The 16,366-nt window shown below is 36.8% G+C and overlaps 1 protein-coding gene across 2 annotated transcripts in view; it reads right to left on the reverse strand.

The window, feature by feature from the left end:
• Positions 1-1,652: 1,652 nt before the first annotated feature.
• pdlim1 (PDZ and LIM domain 1 (elfin)) overlaps positions 1,653-16,366 on the reverse strand; it is a 28,052-nt gene continuing 13,338 nt past the window's right edge. The window contains exons 3-8 of one of the 2 annotated variants that reach the window (XM_088917144.1): positions 13,693-13,777; positions 7,372-7,442; positions 6,593-6,901; positions 4,942-5,096; positions 3,459-3,570; positions 1,653-2,121 (exon numbers count right to left, since the gene is read on the reverse strand). In XM_088917144.1, the coding sequence (XP_088773270.1) occupies positions 1,935-2,121; positions 3,459-3,570; positions 4,942-5,096; positions 6,593-6,901; positions 7,372-7,442; positions 13,693-13,777 (919 nt within the window). In that variant the 3' untranslated portion in view covers positions 1,653-1,934. Of the gene's footprint in view, positions 2,122-3,458; positions 3,571-4,941; positions 5,097-6,592; positions 6,902-7,371; positions 7,443-8,107; positions 8,296-13,692; positions 13,778-16,366 lie in introns of both variants that reach the window. The other variant, XM_088917143.1, reaches the window with a different exon arrangement.

The following is a 16,366-nucleotide window of genomic DNA, read 5'->3' on the forward strand; positions in this document are numbered from 1 at the left end:
GTAACCAAACCGGTCTCATTCGTTAATGCTGCGTTTGTGCCCGTTTGTGCTGCTTTCGTTCCTGAGATATAGCATCTTAAAGAAGTACACAGCTACGAAATATTGAGACTTGCTAGTTAAAGCCTCTCTCCAAGACCATGCAGTTGTTTCCTAATGTTCGCCTTTTAAGGCTACATCCGCAACTGTCCTGACTAGGGTGTGATATTGGTGACAATTTTTAATTTTCCTGTTCACACAAACACACAGAACATACTGGTATTGAAAGTAAAATCAACCGCCGCCCCTCACCCGGGCAAACAGAAACACAATTGCAGAATTGTTGCTCTCTCACCAGCAACAGAACGCTTGACGGGGTCAACAGAGGTCAAAGTCACCGTTCACGGTTACGTGATCACCCCAAACCCAAGGCACTATAATTCGGGAACGAAAGCAGCTGAAAAGCCGGCACAAACGTAGCACTAATGAAGGAGGTGTGTTTCATCGTTTGTGCTGTCTGTAGGGGGGGGCAACTTCACGGAGTTTGGGGGCCAAGTTCACAGAGCTCACTAAGCTACCTAGAGAGAGAATATGTGGAAAGCATAAAATTGGTTACAATACAGCAGAGGACAACTAAAAATCCTCAAATATTGATGTAATAAAAGGGTTTTATTAATATAGTCAAATGCCTGTCACATACCTCTTCCACATAAAACCAACTATCACTGACACCAGAGTTTCATATCGGCACAATTACTATGGAAATTTAATCATGGTAACTTGCTCACATTCCAATTAAATAGAAGGAATGCTGTTTTTCTACCAATATCAACCTAACGTCCTCCTGTTATGACTGCCCAAAGTAATTTAGACTAGATCTTTTCCAAATTTGAATATAAAAAATAAGGTGACCCACACCGCTCCCTGTTGTTTTTTGAAATAATGCACACTTGAAATATTTTATGGGAATGAAAGAAAAAAAATGCCAAATTGACACTATTCACGACAAAGCTTATAAAGTCATCACCTGAGTATTATGCAATATAATGCAAAAACACAACATTTAGAGAAGCATGTTTACAGACATTATTCAGCAAAAGAGCACATTTATATCCCCAACTCCATTAAGAAAAAAACCCGACATGCCCGTACTACTATATTTTAGTTCTCATAAACTGAAAAGCTTAATTTAGCTCAGTTTAGTTATTTGGTGCTAGAAAGAGTTCTATTTCCAATACTTTTATAAAGAATAGACAGTGAGAACAAAACAGACTTCTGCTTAACAAAAGTCAATATCAGCTAAAGAAAGCTGTTATGTAAACATATTAAAAGTGATCTATTATCTCTTGAAGCCTGCAGTTTCAGATTGCAGTATTCAAAATCCTGAAACAAAGTTATCTGCAGCCAAACAGATGTTTGGGTTTATATGATGCTGATGACTTTTGAGGGAAATTTCTTCACCTGGACTCTTATAAGATGACAGTTGTTGAGGTTCTTCAATAAATAAACCCCTAGCTGCTCATCAAGATAATCTCAAAGTCAAAATTACTACATTCTCTCAAAATATGTTTTCTCTGTTGTTCATTAAACAATATCAAGCAACTGTTTACTGAGGAAAAAATAATACTGCAAATGAAGATCCATGAACCAAAAACAAAAGAAACCCAAGAAACATCTCATGAAAATATTTTTTATTCTAATGCACATAAATGAAGTGGCCTGCTGGCACGAAAACAGATACAATCATTGAATCCACCTTTTCAAGAGTGGCGTTGAAGCTCGCAAGCGTGAGCAGTGTGTCTGCAAATCACACCATATGCTTAGAAGGGCTGGCCAAATTCTCACTTCAGGAAAGGAAACAAGTTGCATTTTGATTCTGTTACTGATAAAAGAGCATGAATGCTGGTCTTTCAAAGCATGGCAGTTGGATGTGGTTCAAACATCACTGCCGGCCCAGTCTATTTTGGAAAGACAGCGACGACGTCATAGCCCTCAGGTGGAGTCACCCTCTCCCTGGCGTGCTTTTCACAGTAGATCTTGTCTTCCACGAAAAAGTGGCCCTTCTGCTTCAGGTTCACTCCACAGTCAGTGCAAGTGTAACATTCAGGGTGTCGGAATTTGTCTCTCAGCTTTACAATCACACCCCTTGTAGGAGAGAAAAGAGTAAGGCAATGCGATTTATACATTGAAAGGTCAGGATTATTAAAAAAGTGATGTTTTTATAATCTACAGCAGTTCTCACAGTGTAAGAGGAGATTATTTGCAACATCCCTATCCAGGACTTTTAACAGCTAAAACAGCCCCCACAGCCTTTTGACAAGCTGAGTCATGTGGGTTTCTGGTGCCCAAGGCAGTAGTTTGAATCTGAGTCTAACAAGAGAGGCTTCAGGAGTATCAAGACATGGACTAGGCTTGGTGAGATGTTTGCCTATCAGTTACTGAGTGTTTCATAGAGCAGGGCAAGACTGTTACATTGATGAAATTGCCATAGACAGGGAAGAGCTTTCAAATACATTAAGAGGGGCTGGTCTCCTGGTACAGTAGGTTTGACATTTATCTTAGTGCAGGCCAGGCACTGAAACGTGTCCGATATGGTGGTTCAATTATGGAGATGATCACAAAGGCTTCTTTGGGTATCACACCAAAACAGAACAACACAAAGATGAAGCATAAATATTGCATTTCATATTTGTTTTGGCAGATTTCAAAGCAGAGAAAATCTCTGGGTTCCACATATTATACATCTTCAATATGTTAAACAAGTTAAGATTGTTCTTTGCAATTAAATGCAATTCTATGTACTACTGGAATGTACAGTCTTCCAATAACTAGTAAATTATTTTATCAAAAGATGAAACCAACAGAATTTTGTTATGCCTATCCCCGCAGGAGCACTGCTAAGAAGGTTAGTTCCAGGGAAGCCCCTTTCCTCTGTCAATCAGACCTGTTGCCAGGGAAACCAAATAAGACAGGAAGTTTACTTCACCTGTGAGTGATCACATTATCCCCTGCCTCCTGGTGAAGTGAGCTATTTAAGGTCTGACCAAGCAGTGCTCAGGGCATTGTTGGAGAGTTGCACTCTGAGCCACTGCTGTGTTCCCTAGCTTGTCTACGTTTTGATCTGGACTCAACCATGCTTTGTCTCAGCTCTGGCTATCTAAATACCTGGATTGCTTTGTTGGACCTTGGCTTTCAGATATTCCCTTGTACCTTTGAGTATCTCCAGCTCTGAATTGTAGTAGTGACCCCACTGTGATTCTGGACTGTGCTTTGCCTGTTTGCTATGCTCACCTACTGCTGACCTACTTACCTGTTCCAGCTCTAGTATTCATCCTTCGACCCACAGACTGCTACTACAATTTAAACATTAGTACTGGTACATTAAAAATTAAACTTAAAATAGAACAGAAGGTATCAAGTAGAAATATTTTATATCATAACATTCAGAATACATTTTCTTTATACTACATTCAAATACTTACACAATGCCCGATTCACACAGGTCACAGATTGGCAGCTTTTCTGTGCTCCCAACAGAGGATCCAATTTTAGCTGTGGGAGGTTTTACACTTCTAAACCCAGATGGCTTTTCTCCTGAAATCAGAGAAAACTGTTAGCTAAGAAGGTAAGGGGCTGCTTTTCATGAATGCCTAAGCGTAACGGTTTGAAGTCTTTCATACTAAAATTTTCATTAAGCCCTCCATTTACGATGTGCAGTCTTTTATGCCATTAGACAAAACGTATGTTGTGTTTTTAATCTAAAAATGAGAATCAGCATGTTGTTTACTTTTTTTATTTTCTTCTACTAACTCATGTACCAGAATATCAAAGTATTAAATAGGAAAGATTATGTATTGGGAGCTGTTTAATTCTGGGCCACAAATTTCAGAAATGTCGTCAAAAGATTTATTTTTCATTTCCTCAGATATTTACTGTATACTGTATATAAGCCTATTTCTAGATATGTTTTAATTTTTAATCACAGCTTCAATCATTCCTTTCTTTAATGAGACTGTATGTCTGCAAGGCTTGTCTAAGAACCAAGAAGAACTTGTTTGGCAACGCTGGAAGTGAAGGTCAGTGAAGTCTGCAGCGTGGTTCTACAGTGCACACATGCAAATATTTGCAAACATAACAAAGGATATTAAAACAAGACAAAGTAATGTGTATCTTAAGCATTAATGCAGCCATTAATGTAGTGGAGAAAGTTATAGTAGCTCAATCAGGTTTTGCTAGAGACCACAAGGGGGCGAAAGCACACTGCCAAAGAGCAGGATACTCAGGCAGCACTGTGGCATTTCCAGAGAAATGAGAAATGAAGTGAGAATTTAGCCAGACCAAGTAAGGGTCATGGCTGGCTACCAGTCCTGGGAGCATCACAGAGAGAAAAACCCACGGTAAAGAGCACTATCAATAGCATCCCAGAATCTGGACAGAGGAATGAAAAGCGTGTCACTTTTGCCTGGGCAAACCATTGATTATGGAACTTACAGTCTCTGTGGAGATCTCTCTAAGATGTGATCAGGGTTGTTAGCCTACTGCAACCCTAACTTCAAGTTCATTAGCTTTTCTAAGTAAGCTTAGAGTAGACTATTTCTCTCTTTCCGAGTACTCCTTTACATATCTCCCAAGTGGTTACACACTGGGGCCAATTCCCTGTGAGAATATTTCAATTAAGGCCTCATTCTCATATTAAATGGATCCTGCTCTGCATGGAGGTGCTACTACTCCTCTGTGATGTCTGTCATAACTTCACTGAGTCAACCTTCAATGATGTAATAGTATATACCCAAGTTTTCAACCATGTTTTTAAAGCTGTAAGTAAAATCTATGCAAATAATATTGGGTATTTGTAGCAAGGCACTTTTAAGATATCTTTACACTAGTTTGTGCATCCTTGATTCTGTTTCTATTAATTGTTAATGGTAAAAGAGTTAGATAGTAATTCACATTTGAGGCTGGTACCTTTTTCATCAGACTCGAGGATCTCCTGCAGAACTCTGAAAGAAGTGGACTGTCGTGGGGGCTCATCTGATTCTTGATTTTCCTGCAGCATTTTGTAAACCTCTGAGTCTGTGTTTATCGCTGGCTTAATAGCAGGTGGCTTAAAGGTGTCTGGGCTACAATGTAAAAAAAAAAACATCATAGTTAAAAAATAGACAAAGCAAACTTAATAAAAATGACAAAGCAGACAGAAAGCCACATGTAATAAATCTAGTCCTTAAAACTCAAAATGTACCAGAATAATTGAATTCTGTACAGTTTTTACACATAAGGATACACAGATCACCCAATTATAAATGGTTTTGGTACAACTGAGATTTCAACCACATACAGTACATCAATCACATTCAATAACTGAAAAGGAAGTTGTAATATTTTAAGCATTGATAATACAAAATCTGTTTCAGGACATCTCCCACAAAAGCACATCTTCATTTGCTTAGAAAGAAATATAAAATTGTAACATGGTAAAGTAAATGTGCTGTAGCAATTTATTCATAAACAGAAGTGTCTGATGCAAACATAATGTTTTCCAAGATGACATACTAGTTGAAACAGTATATACATTTTACAAAGACAAGACTTGGGATTGCTTTGCAGGCTTTCTACAGAAAGTGCTCTAATACTTGTGATGTGGCTTCCTCACTAATTTCTACATTTTCTGTGAAAAGAAGAATGTTATTTATTCAGGGAAATGTCATTACTCCAGGGGGTAAAAATATAATCTCCAACTCAAAACCTTCAAAATATCTTCAAAATATGTTTAATATATCATGTTTATCTGGATACTATAGGCTTGAAGGGGATCATTTACAGATTTAGTATAGTTCTAAGGGTGAGAGCAGTAATGCTAATTCTTTTTCACGATGAGAAGATCTGCGGAAGCCTTTAATTTATCTAGATAAAAGGGGGAAACTTCAATGCTAAGGGCATAAAAATTAGGGAATAGTTCATAAAGTCCAACATAAAGCAATTTCTGTTTAATTTTTTAAAACTGATGTAGTTACATTCCCCAAGAAATGCAGATCTGCAGATGATTCATCTAATGTTTAGAAAATAATACACCAAATAAAATACACAGCAAAAGGGAAAAAAAAACAAGTTCTTAAATGAAAATCTTAACATAAATAATTTAATCTGAAATAGTACTCTTAAAATTAAATTAACAAAAGTCTATTTTTGCAGAATTAAAAATCAAGTTGAGACAGTAGGGGGACATCAGATCACAAACAACAACCAAAGTGAATATAAATTTGTTAAACATTCTACACTAGAGCATAAGTAAAACATGCTCGTCATACTCTGAGCACGAAAACCCTGTAAAAAAAGACTTAATCCAGGTTTTTTTGGTTAGTTATGTAATTAAATCAGTTTATTTCCACTTTGTGTTTTCCAATCCTGATTTTCGTGATGCGACACATATTTGATTTAATAATTTGGCAGAAGAGACACATGCATGTGCACCAGATGTGATGGTGCGAGAATTTCTGTGGAAATGAAGTGTGCCAGCTCACTAAAAACCATTTACCGTTTCAAATGCTCTCGTATTCGGGCGCCAAAAAGGACAAAATTAGCGAACGTACGTACGCACACACAGAGAGCATGGCGTTACCTGACGAGCTCAGGGCTGATGGTAGAGATCTGCCCCTGTAATGAGTCCAGTATGTTAGCCTGTGAATAGAGCTGTAAAGGGGAGTTAAACTGCACGTGCAGGACTTTGATGCCTGGCACATCCACCTCCACGGGGCTGTTTGGGCAGCACTGGGCAGCAGTCTTCAGCTCCCGGGGGCCCACACGCACCTGACTGGGGATGGACGAGGTGCTGTGGCGCCGCAGAGGGGGGGCAGGAGAGCTGCCACGCTTTTTTGGGTTATACACAGAAGCAAAGGGAGCTTGGAAGCCCCCTGAGGGAGAGAGTGGGCTGAAGGTCCCAGTTGGGTTAAAGGAAAAGCAGGCAGCAAGATGAAAAAGTGGTAGGAGGAAATGAAAAATTAATGTTGAAAACACAAGAACATCACAGTCTATTTCACCATGAATGTGAGTGATATACAAATGACATGCCTTTACAGTGACAAATCCACACATGCAGATTACTGGGAAGTTAAATGTATATCTAAGCTTAACCATGCAATGCATGATTCATTAATATTTGGAATGAATAAAGACTTTCAATGAGATCTATCACTTAAATACAAATTAGCATATGTAAAGAATGTTTTTTTTATTCTTTCACTGGTAGTGTTGTTTCATATAGACTAAATTTAAGGTAAATGAAAGAAAAATGACACTACTGCTGTAAAGGTTTTTGTACAGCCACTGTCACTCATCACGTGAACAGATTTTAATGGAAAAGGTGTTTAAGGAGAGCAATGAGATGGAAAGTTAGAGCACCTGCTGTGACCAGAGGATGGCTTTACAGACTGGGTGGTCATACTGAAAGCCCGTTGAAACTGGGTGGGTCTCTGATGGACAAAGAAACAGTGCAGTTAACGCGGAGGTCAGCTGGTTGAAAATAGTTCACAATACATGGTTACAGAACACAGGGTTTTCAAAAGTCTTGCTTAATTTAAAACATACATCACAGACTCAATGACGATCAAGTCCTGCATTTTACAAATTAAACTGGAATGACTGGAGAGTGTTCACAGTAATTCTCTCTGGTGCACAATTTCTTGACATTTATTCAAAGGAAAGATACATATATTTGGTCTAAAAAGAAGATACATTATTTTTACTATAATCTTGAAAAGTCCTGGAGAACACCTTTTACAACTTGTGATTCTCAAAATTAAGGCAAATCGGTTGAACCTTGTAAAAGCCTACCCAAATCTCGATCATCTCTATAAGATTACATAAGAAACCCAATTTAAAACAACAAAAAATAAAACTTTATCTAAATAACAGAACTGGTTCTCTCTGAACTGAGACCATTTCTACATTAATTTTGGAACAAGTTAGCTAAATCATAAACTGATTTGATTGTAATTCAGGTACAAGACTTTTGAATCAACCTGTGCATGTGAAACAGGTGGCTTTAGAAAGGGAAGGCAATTCCTGAAAGAGAATTCCAACAATTAAAACTCAAATGACTTTTCATATTTCTGAAAGCAGAACTTGTCCCACTTACGTTTTGCTTGGCTCTGGTGCATTGGAGCTGCTTTTAGCCTCCACAGTGCTGTTGAAGTTCTTAATATTTTCTGATGAATACAGGCCTGCCGGGTTGTTGTACTGATTGGTGACCACTTTTGGGCTAGTGCTGGAAGCAGCAAATGGCAAAGCACTCCGGTTGTGAGCGCTCCCTATGTGCTTCACCTCCTGCATGCAGAGGGGAGGGGGGAATAATGAGTTGTGATTACATGCACATACGCGTGACGGCGACAGCCAGATAGCATGCAAAAAAAAAGGCTGCTAAAGTATTACAGGAGTTCATACTGTAATACTTCACGCTTGCCGGTGTTTAAATAGAACAGTGCTCCACTGCAGTCTACTCAAGGAAGGCCTTTAATAAACATAAGACATGATTTTTTAGTAATGTGGTACATAAACCGGCCTACAAAATGAAAAGCCTCCTTCAAAAGGCCAGCAAGGAAATTCAGAAATTCAAACAGCGTGCTCGGATTGAGAAAACACAGAGGCCAACCTTTACAGTTCTAAATGTACAACTGCAAGGCATTTGGCAGCACTGTTTTGTTTAAACTAAAAGTGTACAGGTGAGGAAAAAATAGTGATAGTCTCAACTGCATAGGCTCCAGCCACATTACAATTAGTGCACTGGAATTGTCCCGTTGACCTGTAACACTGATATGTCCATGGTATCAGTTTCAGCTATCTCCACTTACATCTTCATCAGGGACTGGATAATGTTCCAGCAATTCGATATTTTTGGTTGTGCCTGCTCTGTTTTATGCTTGGTGTTGTGTGGTTCAGACATTGCCTCAGTGCCAAGACTGTTTATTTTAACACACAGTAGTAGCACCTTGTGGAAACCAATATCACACATCGACCAAATAAATGTAGTACAACCTGTGCAATCTTCTGCAATGTAATCAGAGGGGCCACTCAAGTAAACTGCATTTCAGGGGATGTCAAAACTTCTTTCTGGGGGGGATGTGTCACTTTCTCTCTCTTGTGTGTAATAAACATGTTTATTTCAGTGGACCTTCCAGGAGGTATCAGGGTGCTGATGGAGTTGAGCAGCACAGCACAAAGCCGACAGCCCAGCAGGAAGCAGTGTTGCTGGAGATGAGCTTTGAGTGACCTGAATCCTGAGCAGTGCTTCAAGAATCAGAATTTTCAATATTCGTCCACTTCAGATAACTTGTAAATAAATCTTGTAACAGTTTTTTTTTGTGGTTTTTAAAACACTAAATGTAGTGGTTTGTTTTTTAACCCATTTACAGCATATCAGGAAAATATAACAGTAACTTCGTTATCACATTTACTATGTTAAAATCGATGTTCAACAGAAACAAAACTTTATTTTAACAGAGAGTTAGTTGTTATTAAATCATAAAATTAGGACAGGCAGAGACTGTTGCAAAAATATGAAATTACTAATGATAACCAAAAACCGAAAACTAGAAAGAAATGGGGGGAACTATTACATCAGAAAACTCTCAATCTCTTTATATGCACGCCAGATGGAATAACCCCAACAGTCCGGGTCACCGTCTTCTCAGGGAGAAACAAGCTATGAATAAACTAGTTTTTGAAATATGCTGCCTATTCCCCCACATCACATGGTTACAGCCCCACATATGTTTCTAAATGATCTCATATCTTAAGGATGATAAAAAAAAACATTTATTAACCTGTCATTTAATGTTAGTAACTCATTGAAACCAATTATATGGGTGTAGCGATGTGGGAAAAAAAATATACAGCTATAATTTGGCCCTCAATAAATGAATATAAATGCTAAGCTATGCTCAGATAATTTTTCATGAGCATGGGCAAAAAAGGAGGAAACATCTAAAACGAATCCTTACATGTTCAGAACACATAAGTCTGTTATGGAGTACTGCACAGAAACACAGAGTCCTCGTTCTTTTAAGAACTACAGTGATGTATGAATTTGACAGCCTTTCATTTAGCAGTTTAAAAAAGACCCTTGGTCACACAAATGGCTTACTGTAACCATAAATAAACAGATTAACTTTTAGCAGAAGAGAGCACCTGGAAGGCAGTGGATCAAGGGAGGAAGAATATAATAAATGGGGGGAAAAAAAAAAGAACTGGACAAATCTAGGCTCTCGTTACAGTCAAGCATTCTACCTGTTGGAACAGTTAATTTTTAATTTATCTACACTTTAACGAAAAGTGGTTGCGCTGTTGTGTTTCTGCCTGGAAGGGTGTATCTGGGATGGAGGTCTTTCCGAGTTAGCAGAGCTACAGTACTGCAAGCTGGTGTACCCTCGCTCAGGATACAGAGGGAGACATGGTTATGGTTTCTGAGTCATGAATTCAGTCATGTCTGAGGGGTTGGGCTTGTGCTCAATGTACTCATAAGCTAATTAACTAACATTCCTAATATCTTAATTAGGTAAAAAATGTAATAAATTAGTACCGTGTGAGAATGAGTGTTGGATCTTTGGGCATTTTGTTTTTCTTCATTTGAAGTGATAAAATATTATGCAGACAAAATTCCAGTATTCATAAAAATGGCAAGAAAAACAGTGATTGCTAAACAAAATCTTTACAGCATGGGAATCATAAAAGTTTTTTTTAGACAGGACATTAATAGTTTCCTCCATGAGGTTATAGTAACTAGAACATTCTGCAGATGTAATTATGGTTTGGACTTCTTTTTTTTTTTATTTCTCCCAGGTTTGAAATGCAACTTCTACATGAAACAAGCACAAAAACTGAAAAAGTTTTAATGAATCCCACTTCTTAGCATTCCATCACAATTCAGTAATGATAAAAAAAAGAAATCAACAGGGAGTTTTAATTAGCTTTGATAAAACACCAGAAAGTATACTGCTATAAATATGAGGCTAAAAAAAAGAGAATATCAGAAATTAGTTGGTTAATGAATAATCATAACCCTCATATTGTAAAGATTTTTGCCAAGAATATACCTGAGTGGTTGGTAAAATTAGAGACACCCAAGTTCTTTGTTCTCTGGCATAGCTTTGATGAGAAGAGTAATAAGTCAGGCACAAGGCTCCACGGTCGAAACGTTGCATTTTCTTTCTTCTCTTTTCAGCATGGAATAAACCTATTACTTGTTCCTTTGTAGCCTACGCATGCCGACGCAGCTACCCACCTGAACATTTATTAATAATGACAACACACAACATACAGGTCCTATATACAAACATAGCGTCCCAGAGTACTATGCCCTGACAAACCAGAAAAATCCTATACTACTACTAAGTATTTAATACTCATACAACAAAAGATATACCTATCTTTAAAAGTTAACAGAATATCACCCATGGTTACATCTCTCTAAAAACCCGATTGCTACAAAGCAAGTGGGAAACAGGGAATTCTTCGTTATAAAAATGCACCTGATAGCCAGAAGAGGATTTTTAAAGAGGAATTCTATAGAAAGGAAATGGGAGTTTCCTAAAAACAGAATGGCGAGCTCTCTTAACAAGGTTTGAATACTCTGGTCTTTACGCTTTTTGGCGCGCACAGTTTTCTCACTCTCTCTCCTGTCCTTCTCTCACCTTTCTCCAAGTCTTCTCTCTCTCACCTTTGTTTTTTTTCTCTCCCTCCCCTCTTTGTCTACCTGCCCTTTTAAACTTTGTACCAGAATTGTTGATGACACTTAATCATTTACCCGGAACTTAATTAACCAAGGTAAGCCAGACAATTCCTTTGATCATTATGTTTCAGACCTGTAAACACCCCAGGTTCTTTCTTACTCTGAAGCTCTAAATGGTGGCACTAGTTGTGTTGACGGTCTCTAGATTCTTAATACACTTCAACAGTCACTTTCAATAAGTGTAACAATATTCACCATACTAAAACATGCTAATACAACTTCCAGTGGTGTAATTAACCTATTAAAATCACCTTAATGTGGCTCATGGAAGTCAGGAAGCAGGAAGTTTTACAACAAAGAAAATGATAGTGGTCAGCCATACAACTTAATGGTTATTGATATTTCATCATGCTGCACTTTGCCTATTTATTGTTAGGCTGATGAAAACAATATTTTAACCCAAGTTTGTCTATAAATGTACTTTGTATATCAGAACACTTGACCCAAGATTGATGATTTCATAATTGTATTGTCAGACCTATGGCAAAGAGAAGGTAAAAGCTGTTAACTGGATTTTCAGAAAATTAACAATGGATATCAGGTAAGGTAGAAGAAATAAATATGGCTTATCTTATTGTGCACATAAGATTTAAAACTGGAGAAAAAATCCCTAGGGAGAAGTTTATAAACAACTTTAAACACTTGAAATCTACCTTAAATGCAAGAGTTATCTCTTGATATGTACTATAAATACACTTATTTAGTATTCTAAAGGATTGTTTACAATACAAACAGAAAGCTGATTGTGAAAGTTGATTGTGGAATTTACAATGTTCCTTCCTTTCTTTCCTTCCCTGTAAGTAGAACAGGAGATTGATTACAAGGAAAGCCACCCTTTTTACTTTTAGAAAAATGGAAACCTTGTCAACAATAAATTATACAAAAATGAAACGGAACGGAAGACTAGTAACGGACCTGAAGAAGACAATGGGTCCATTTACATTTTCTTCTTCAATGTTCATTATGACAAAGAAAATAAGAAATACAGTTGTCCAATATTTTAAGATTTAGTTTGTGTGACAAACAGTAGTTAAAATGTAATATTTACAATTAATGCCAAGTCTGACTGCTAGCATCTGTATGCTATTTTGTCTTTTGCTTCATGGCATGTGGGTACTTGAGCATATCCTGAGGGGTGTGTGATAAATGTTGGTTTCCTAGGATCTAGACTGTTGAACTATAAACAATGACATCATATTTGGCTGTGTGACAGCCAGTTCTTTGTTTGCATAATGGTACAATAAGAACATTGTTTCTCAGCACTCAGTGGGAGAGTTCTGTATACATTTAAAACATGTAAATGGTTGGTAATTCCATTGTAGCACTCTTATTGGTCGGATTCTTTATATGGTTGTAAGAAAAGTAAAGTGCTTCAGAACTTTTTATATCAACACCCTCTTTTTATTAATATATCTTCAACTTCAGTGGATAATTCGGAAGAAAAAGCAAATATTCTGTTTCATTATAGCCTATATTTTATGTATTCTATTGTCAATGTTACAGTTTAGAATTATGAGAAAGATGCAGCAAAAGCTAAGCTACAAAAATTTGGATTTAACAAACTAGAATACCCTTTGGATTAAGTTCACAGACCAAGCAACACTGGTAGAGAACACAGAAATCAGCAAGAGTTCTTTAGTCATCAGACCACTTTACTGACATGGCGCTTCAAATGATGTGGTAGTACTGTAACTGCATTTCATGCATTCATAATTTCAGATAAAAATGAATGTATAAAAGTGGAAACTTGTTTTAATTAAATAAGAGTAAAAACTGTTCTTTATGGTTGCAATGGAACCATTAGATCTCTTGAAACATGTAGAGAAACCTTATACAAGGAAGAAACAGGCAACAGGAACAGGGAAAAAAACTAAGTAATTAACCAAGCATTTTAGGAATATAACTGAGAAGGATGCTCTTCTGTTGTCTAAACTTACCTGTGGTTCAGATGCTAGATTCATCTTGTATGGGTTGGTCTTTCCTTCTTCAGACACTAGTGGAGACCACATTTTGGATTCTGACCTAACAAAGAAAATTGGTCACAATTTGTATTATTTTGTTGGCAAGTGTGAAATACAATAAACTACTTTCATGTTCACTCTCCACATTTTATATGGGGGGTGTGTGTGAAATGTTGTTTGTTCTGTATCCGACTTGCGTTCAATGTACACAGCATTACAGCAGATTTATAACTACACCTGTAATTCAATTAAAATATTTAAAAAAAATTTTTGCAACTATCATTTATTATTAATAAATTACAAAATAATGACACCTTGAGAGAAGAAAAAACATTAACATTTGGACATGTTTATAACTTGTCTACGAGTATTTTACTTGTACTTAAGAGACATTTATATATAAGGTATGATTAACTCCACTTGAGTTGAGAAGTGTCATTCCTCAAGCTTTTGCATTAGTGTGACAAAGATGCATACCGAGGCAATCCGTCTCATTTTTAATGACAACATCACTGGCAAACAATAAGATTGGTGGGTTTACAAAAAAACGTACAAATGTGGTTACGTTAAATGTGGTTAATTCTATTCATGCCTTTATTACCCCTTTGTGAGAGGTTTTAGCAACCCATGACATCATGTGTTGAATCACAGTATAATTGAGCTCCCTCAGAAGCAAAGAAATTGTATGTCTGAGAACATGATGTCCTTAATCTCCTTATAAAAATATTTACAAAATACTTGTGGGCTTCTAATAACCTGTTTCCTTGTGCTCCAATTTGTCAAATCATGCTTATAGCAACATCTTCTAAATCCTGACTTGTCCTCGGATTCCCCCTTCATGTTCTTCAGAAGAAAATAATTTTAGGCTTCCATGTTGGCTTATCATTTTACAATTATGTACAATATTTCCGGTAAAATAGAGCTTATGGAATACAATAAGTTAAACTCATGAGGGAGTGTGCTGCTACCCATATTATAGTACTTGAATAAACAGAAAACCATCACATATACAGCAAAACTGAAGTAAAATAAAAATAGAGCAGTCACTGGCACTTAATATTCACAAGGGTTAAATCAGAAGCTGCACCATAAATTGTCCAATGGGAAAGGCTTTAACTGTCTTCAGGCCAACTAAATAATGTTAATACGTGCCCAAGTATGGAAACATTTTGGCCCTACATTAGACTAGAATGGAATGTAAAAATAGCATTGTGTAATGCTCTTCTGCTTACAGTCGGTCTTCATAGAAAGGTTACATACCTTGGATGTTTTTTTCAAGCTGTAGAAGAGAATTTGATTCTATGGTAGATGCATGAACAACAACAACATTGTACAAGAAAGCTACAGGTACAACTTCTGTTATTCAAAATTTGCCAATAAAATGTCTTTCAATAAATGTAGTTCAGGTTTATTATTGCAGGTAAAAGTGCCCCAGAAAACCACTTTATGCACATACATTTAACATGTCATCTTTAAATCAAGGCACAAGTTGCAAATAGGTGTTAAACCAAATATAACAAATTACATTTTTTAAAGGAGGACAAAAGTGAATAATCTGAAAGGCCTCTGCGTCTGATAAATTGACTCTTTCTACTTCAAAGGGACTCAAATTATAATAAATCGTACATTTACATACCCTAAACATAATCTTTTGCACTTGCTTACCTTACAATTAAATTAGTTCAGGCATCTGCTTCATCTTTATAAATTAATGCCTTTATTATCAGTTTTTGTTACTGCATCTTGCCCCTCAAATTTGGCAGACTTACTACTATTTCAGCTTAGGTAACTGATGTAAGATAGACAGCAGTGGTTTCAGTCCCGCCGATTCCTGTGGCACTCAAACCAAAGTGTGGTTTCTCTCATTACAACTATACTTTTTTTTTGCTAAAGTAAACATGGAGAAGCATATTATTACTAATCTATGAACTCAAACACATTTTATATTTGCTTTAAACTAGTTTACAACATAGTCAATTATAATTGACAATCTACAGTCTATTCTACTGCACAAGAATACTGGGCGAGGTGTTCATGTTGTGGGGAGTTGAGACTTCAGTCATGATCCGTCAGCTGCAGCTGGTTAAAATGAAGCATAGGACATACTTCATCAGCCCTGAATAGTGTAGCGGTCATGTCAGCTTTCATCACATTGTGTCAGTTATGAACAGTCTCAACAATGGCCAAACCAAACATCAGCGTAAGCACTTCTTAAAGTTAACAGAAGCTACAGTACCCGATAATTATAATTGACAATGTTTGTAAACTGCTAGTCATTATTTCATTTCAGTATTTTACTACATCCGATTGAACAAAGGGCAGTTTTGACCCATAACCAGTTTTGAGTTTTGACTGTATATTTACATTCCTGTTTGAGAATTGTATTTCCACAAACACATACATGTCAGGATTCAGATTCTTCTTCATCATATTATCATAACAGTCTTTAGAATGCTGGTATCCATCAAAAATAACAGCAATGACTTCTTTTTTTACAGCATTAATATAAACATCTGCCCAGCATTCCCTAGATTACAGCTGAATTGCTTTATAAATCAATTAATGCCTGTTTTTTTTGTAACAAAAGTGTTTTGAAACAACTCATTTTCTAGATTAGTGGTTTGAATTGTGCAGCATTTGTAAATGCTGA

The sequence above is a fragment of the Atractosteus spatula genome, chromosome 5 (genome assembly GCF_055471065.1).
Source record: "Atractosteus spatula isolate fAtrSpa1 chromosome 5, fAtrSpa1.hap1, whole genome shotgun sequence".
Lineage (NCBI taxonomy): Eukaryota > Metazoa > Chordata > Actinopteri > Semionotiformes > Lepisosteidae > Atractosteus > Atractosteus spatula.